The sequence below is a fragment of the Fukomys damarensis genome, unplaced genomic scaffold (genome assembly GCF_012274545.1).
Source record: "Fukomys damarensis isolate Sample0158 unplaced genomic scaffold, DMR_v1.0_HiC HiC_scaffold_13, whole genome shotgun sequence".
Lineage (NCBI taxonomy): Eukaryota > Metazoa > Chordata > Mammalia > Rodentia > Bathyergidae > Fukomys > Fukomys damarensis.
Window position 1 is genome coordinate 38,275,586 of NW_022900925.1, and position 5,459 is coordinate 38,281,044.

General features: G+C 51.5%; 3 protein-coding genes across 5 annotated transcripts in view; 2 read left to right on the forward strand and 1 right to left on the reverse strand.

Moving 5' to 3' along the window:
* Wnk4 (WNK lysine deficient protein kinase 4) overlaps positions 1 to 689 on the forward strand; it is a 13,136-nt gene extending 12,447 nt beyond the window's left edge. The window contains exons 19-20 of the mRNA XM_019209227.1: positions 8 to 60; positions 178 to 689. Coding sequence (XP_019064772.1) covers positions 8 to 60; positions 178 to 359 — 235 coding nt within the window. The 3' untranslated portion in view covers positions 360 to 689. The remainder of the gene's footprint in view (positions 1 to 7; positions 61 to 177) is intronic.
* Positions 690 to 1,337: 648 nt separating this feature from the next.
* Positions 1,338 to 2,574, reverse strand: LOC104870111 (cytochrome c oxidase assembly factor 3 homolog, mitochondrial). Its single transcript, XM_010635529.2, has 2 exons — positions 2,273 to 2,574; positions 1,338 to 1,845 (listed from the first exon to the last, which is right to left on the reverse strand). The coding sequence occupies exons 1-2, from the start codon at positions 2,484 to 2,486 to the stop codon at positions 1,739 to 1,741; spliced, it is 321 nt and encodes a 106-aa protein (XP_010633831.1). The 5' UTR covers positions 2,487 to 2,574; the 3' UTR covers positions 1,338 to 1,738.
* A 177-nt stretch (positions 2,575 to 2,751) lies between these two features.
* Positions 2,752 to 5,459, forward strand: part of Cntd1 (cyclin N-terminal domain containing 1) — a 7,908-nt gene continuing 5,200 nt past the window's right edge. For 2 of the 3 annotated variants that reach the window (XM_010635533.3, XM_010635534.2), the window contains exon 1: positions 3,649 to 4,212. In XM_010635533.3, the coding sequence (XP_010633835.1) occupies positions 4,164 to 4,212 (49 nt within the window). In that variant the 5' untranslated portion in view covers positions 3,649 to 4,163. Of the gene's footprint in view, positions 2,930 to 3,648; positions 4,213 to 5,459 lie in introns of those variants that run through there. The other variant, XM_010635535.2, reaches the window with a different exon arrangement.

A 5,459-nucleotide genomic window follows, 5' to 3' on the forward strand; every position in this document is an offset into this window, starting at 1 on the left:
AGGGTAGCTTCCCTGCTTCCCGGCGCAACAGCCTGCAGCGCTCTGAGCCCCTAGGCCCCGGTGAGCCCGCAGCCGCAGGGCCGCAGTCTCTCTCCTGATGCCCCTCCCCGGGGCCTGGGGTCTGCAGCGGTCGGGGACCGGCGCTCGCTCACCCTGCTCTCTTGGTCCTGCTCCCAGGGATCAGGCGCAGGACCTCCCTGAGTGGCAGCAGCACGGGCTCCCAGGAGCAGCGGGCAAGCAAGGGGGTGACATTCGCCGGGGATGTTGGCAGGATGGTGAGGGCGGCTATGGGAGGAACGTCCAGCAGCGCTGCCTTCCGCCCACCTGGGAGGCTTCAGCGCTCCTCTCCCCTGCAGTGAATTCAGAACAGAAGCCGGCGTCTCCGCACACCAGGGTCCACCATGGTACCCGTGCTCTCAGAATCAGATGCTTTTCTGGACAGCTCAGCTCAACATGGACCCAGGACTCGGGACACGGGGTGTGGAGAGTACAGTGTCACACCCATGGGGACTGTGTGCTGCCACATGGAGGTGGCAGGTCTGTAGCCCACTGTCATTTCACCCTGGCTCCGACTAAGGGCCAACCACTATGCCATCCCACCCAGGCCCAGAGGCTTCTAGAGGGCTCATTCCCAGCTGACACCAGAATTAGCAGCGACCAATAAAAAATGCTGAGATATGGACTGTGAATCTGTTCCTGTCCTGCCTTAGGAACTGGGGCAGTCCTGGGTAAAGCAGGGGAGGATGTAGAAGAGACTTTACTTTCACAGGGGGCATGCGTGGCACGCACCTGTAATCCCAGAACTTCAGAGGCTAAGGCAGGAGGCTTGCCACAAGTTCAAGGCCAGCCTGGAGTACGTGGCAGGACCCCATCTTTAAAAACAAAATCCCCAAACAAAAAACAAAACAAGGGGCATGGGTGGAATCTGCTAGTGTCTACTGGCAGCTCACAAGGAAAGTGCAGGCTTAGTGACCCACCTGGCCAAGCTAAGATCCCTCCAGCCCGACCTGTCCCTCGTGGATGGGCACCAGGGAAAGTAAAAAAGAACAAAGGCCACTTGTCTGTCTTCCTCCTTCACCCTCTGAGCTAGGGATGGGAAAAGCAGTAGCGTTATGGAAAGTGTGTGTTCCTGAAGGTAGAGGACAGAAGGGTGACCTTCCTTTCCCCCAAGACCTAGTTCAGTTTCAAACAGCCCAGTAAGGGCCCCTTAAATCAGGTGGAAAGATCTCACGGAAAAAGTAATTCTAGTTAAACATTTACAGCTCCCTGGGGCAGTGCCAGGGCTGCAGCTATAGCACTCCACCCACCCTCCCACCTGGGTAGCTTGGCTCCAGGGGAGATGACTCAAATTTATTGTTCTTAACTGATTCTATCTTTTCCAGTTTAGACTCCAACACTGCAGGGAGCTGCCCCACCCAACCCATCACAATTGGGCCCCTGGGAGGTGAAGGGGAAAACCACAAAGTTAGGAAGTTTGGGGAAAGCCAAGGTCGAATACCTCAGGAACAAGGAAACAAAACAAGGGCTCAATCTCTCCCACAGTGTGGGAAATGACTGATATCACACTAAGTGGCCAAATTCAGTCTCTCTGCTTCTTGGGCCCAATTGCGGTCCCAAGTTAGTAAGTAGGCCAGGGATACTGTGAGAAGGCATTCGTTCCCACGGGGTCACAGGCAGCATCGGCCACGTGAAGGGCTCCACAAGGCTCTGGCAGGTTGAAGACAGGCAATGTCCAGGTTCAGGGTCCTGATGCTCTTTCAAGAGCTCGGGCTCGGGCAGCCTTGGCCTCGTCTTCCAGCTCATCAAGGAAACGCTCCTGGGATATCGAGTACATGGTGTAACCATCTGAGGAGGCGGGCTCAGGAAACCATTTGGAATATGGACATTCCCTTTTCCTACCGCTGTCACTCTCCCAAATCAGCGATTCCGGAGTTCCTCTCTGCTCTTTTATAAACCAAGACCTCAACTCCGTTACTACTACATCATGCAAAAAGATTTTAGAAATAACAAGTTTAGGTCAGGCGTGGCGGCGCAGACCTGTATCCCAGCAACCGAGATGCTGAGACAGGAGGATCTCGAGATCCACCAGGGCTACAGAGCTTCACCCTGGCCCAGACTGGACTACAAAGCAAAGCCTCGAGAAAAAAAAAAAAAAAGCAAAGAGTCAGGCACTAAGCCCATTCTACCCAAACACTAGACGTTTGGCTCAACCCTCTACGCGCTTCCGTTTCCCAGCCCCCGATCTCGTAAGCGGTACAGACAGGATGGATACAAATGCCCAACACCAGGGCCCCGATGCCCAGGGCGGTCACCACGTTCCGGGTCCGCCGCTGTGGCAGCGTCTTCTGCCACTGGGCGAGCTGCACCTGCCTCATGAAGTGCAGCTGCGCGGGAGTCAGTTTCTCCCGGGTTGGATCAATACGCTGAGCGAATGGGGCCTTTCCATCCTTAGCGTCCAGAGGGTCACCAGAACCCGACGCCGCCATGTTGCCGCTCTGTCCTGCGCAGGCGCGGGGCTCGCTGGGAATAGTAGTCCTTGGCCGCCGCTAGGGATTTGGGGAGTTGTAGTCTATATGTGCTTTCCCGTAGAATCCTGGCTCTTAGACTAGGGAGACGGCCGAGCCTCCTGATTGGCTAAGGGGCCGGCGACCGTTGGCGCGGGAAAAGGCGAGAGCTCGACGCCGCGCAGGATATCGAGTTCCCTCAGAAGTGAGGCGAAGACAGAAACGCGGCAGGAGGCTAGGAAGTCCCCAGACAACTGCTGGACATGGACAGAGCTGCGAGGCCCAGGTCGGCCTCCCTGGGTGACTTCCAGTTCGGAGCAGTGGCCACCGAGACCATCGAGGACGCGCTGCTGTACCTGGCCCGGCGGAACGAGCAGGCGGTCCGCGAGGCCACGGGCCAGCAGGGCCACTTCCGCTTCCGGGAGACGCGAGGGCGGGCGAGGGGCTGGGTCACCCGGAGAGATGGGTTTCCGTGTTCCAGTTTTAGTTTTTTAAAATTTAAATTTATTATTATTTTTTTTTTGACAAGGACTCACTGTGTAACCCAGTCTGGCCTCAAACTGGAGGCAATCGTCCTGCCTCAGTCTCCCAAAGGGCTGGGATGGCAGGCGTGTGCCACCAGCACCCTACCCTTAGTTCTTTAACACCTAGCCTTCATAGGTACATTGTGTGGGATAGAAAGATGAAATAGAGACCCAGTGCAATCTGTGGGTGTTAATGGGATAAACACCAAATGACAGGGACTAGTACTGTTACATAAGTGATGCAGGAAAAAAGAAACACATTGCATGGGCAATGATTGATGACAGGAGGATGCACTAAAATCACATTAGAGGAAGAATCGAGGGTTCTGTTCTGTTCCCAAGAGGGAAAAGAAAAGATGAGCGTGCCAAGGGTTGGGCCCCACAGACGGGGTATGACGATGCCATTAAGAGAAGCAGCTGGCGTGGTCTTGCATGCCTTTGACCCCAGCCTGAGGCGAGAGGATGGCAAGTTCAAATCCAGCCTGGGAAATTTAGCACAATCCTGTTTGAAAAGTGAATAAAAAGGCCTGTAGCTCAGTGCTAGAGGATTTGTCTAGTGTGAACGAAGCCCTGGGTTCAATGCCTGGTACTGCGAAAACCCAAAACAAAACCGAGGTGACACACTACAAAAAGAGGAGGAGGGCCCGGGATTTGCCGCCTGCCTCACAAGTGCAAAGTCCTGAGTTTGATCCCCAGTACCACAAGATAAAGAGGAGGAAATGTAGCTTCTGTCTGTAAAGACAATTGCTTTGGTTTTGGACTTGCTGGGCTTGAGGCACTGGAAGAATATCTGGAGGAATATTGTTTAAAAAGTGGTCAGAACTAGAAATAAAAGTTTGTGGGTTATCTTCATAACGATATTGTTGCAGCTGTGGCAGAAAGAGCTCCTAGGGAGGGGAACGAGAAGTGAGCCAAGGACAGTTCCTTGGGGGCATTTTGTGTTCAGGGAGAGGGAGCAGGAAGGAGACTGAAGAGGAAAGTGAGATGAGTGTATGGCAGGGGAGAAGGAGCGCTAGGGCCTTCGGAAGCTGACAGGTTCCAGCAGTGTCCCTGCAGCGGGACAGCCTGAAGGAGTGAGGACTGCAGGGCACACTGCTGACCTTTGAGGGTCATTTAGCAGTCCGGGAAAAGCGGAATGAAGATTTCAGAAAATTACGGAGCAGACGAGGAAGTGGAAGCCACAGGTATGCCAGACAGGCTTTCCAGAAAATGGACAGCAAGCCAGGCGTGATGGTGCACACCTGTAAACCCAGCACTTGAGGGGCTGAGGCAGGAGGATCACTGGGAGTTCAAAGTCAGCCTGGGCTACAGAGTGAGTTCAAATCTAGATGTAGCAAAAAAAAAAAAAAAAAAAAAAAAATTTAAAATAATAAGAGGGAGGGAGATGAAGCCCTAGTTCTAGTTCTAGAAGGTGGAGAAGATGATATTGTGTTTGGTGGTAAATCAGTGTGTTTGGAAGGAGAGAAGGCACCAGCAAAATGGGAGAGGTGTAATTACCACGTATTTCTCCAGCCCAAAGTTAGTTTTCTTAGAAAATAGAAAGACTGCCCAGGACCAGGGATGTAGTTCAGTGGCACTGTGCCTGCCTTGCAAGTGCAAGGTCCTGAGTTTGATCCCCGGTACCCAAAAAGAAAGACTGCCCAGATAATTCAGATGAAACCCAAAACAAAATCAAAGAACTGGGAAGAGAGAAAGAGAGCGGGGAGGGAGAGAGAGAGAGAGAGAGAGGAAACACAAAAGTAAGAAAACCCAAAGTCCACCAATAAAAAAATTAGCTAGTGGGCTGGGTTTTTACACCACACCTACCTCGAAAGCACAAGGTCCTGAGTTCAATCCCCTGCACCAGAGGGGAAAAAAAGGATTAGCTAGTAATACAATTATGTGTCCCAGGTCATACTGCTGAATTGCTTAAATGAATTGTCTTCTGGGTGGGACGATACCAGCAGGGCTATGGTCTGTGTTGGATAAGGTTTTGTACATGTATTCATGTAATGTGTGTCAAGTAGATTGTTAAACTGTCTTGTGCTAGCTTGAGTTTTTTTTCTTTTTCTTTTCAGTACTGAGGATTAAATCAGGTATTCACACTGAGCTACATCCCTGGCCCTATTTGTTTACTTGAGTGACTCTTGCTAGGTCACCAATCTGGGCTCAAACTTGCAATCTTCCTGCCTCAGCCTCTCAGAGTACTGGGATGACAGGCATGTACCACCTCGCCCAGCTCTTAGCTTGACTTTTTAAAAATAGCTTTTCTTCTAAGAAAGTCAGATTTCATCGGAAAACATAATCTGACCATATGTGTACAAATCTGAGCATCTCTAACCCCAGTCTCTGTAGTTCTTTGAATGTCATCGTGATGTTGGATTTTGAACCATTTCAGATTTCAGATTTCAGGTTAGAAATGCAAATATTCTTTTTTTTTTTTTTTTTTTTG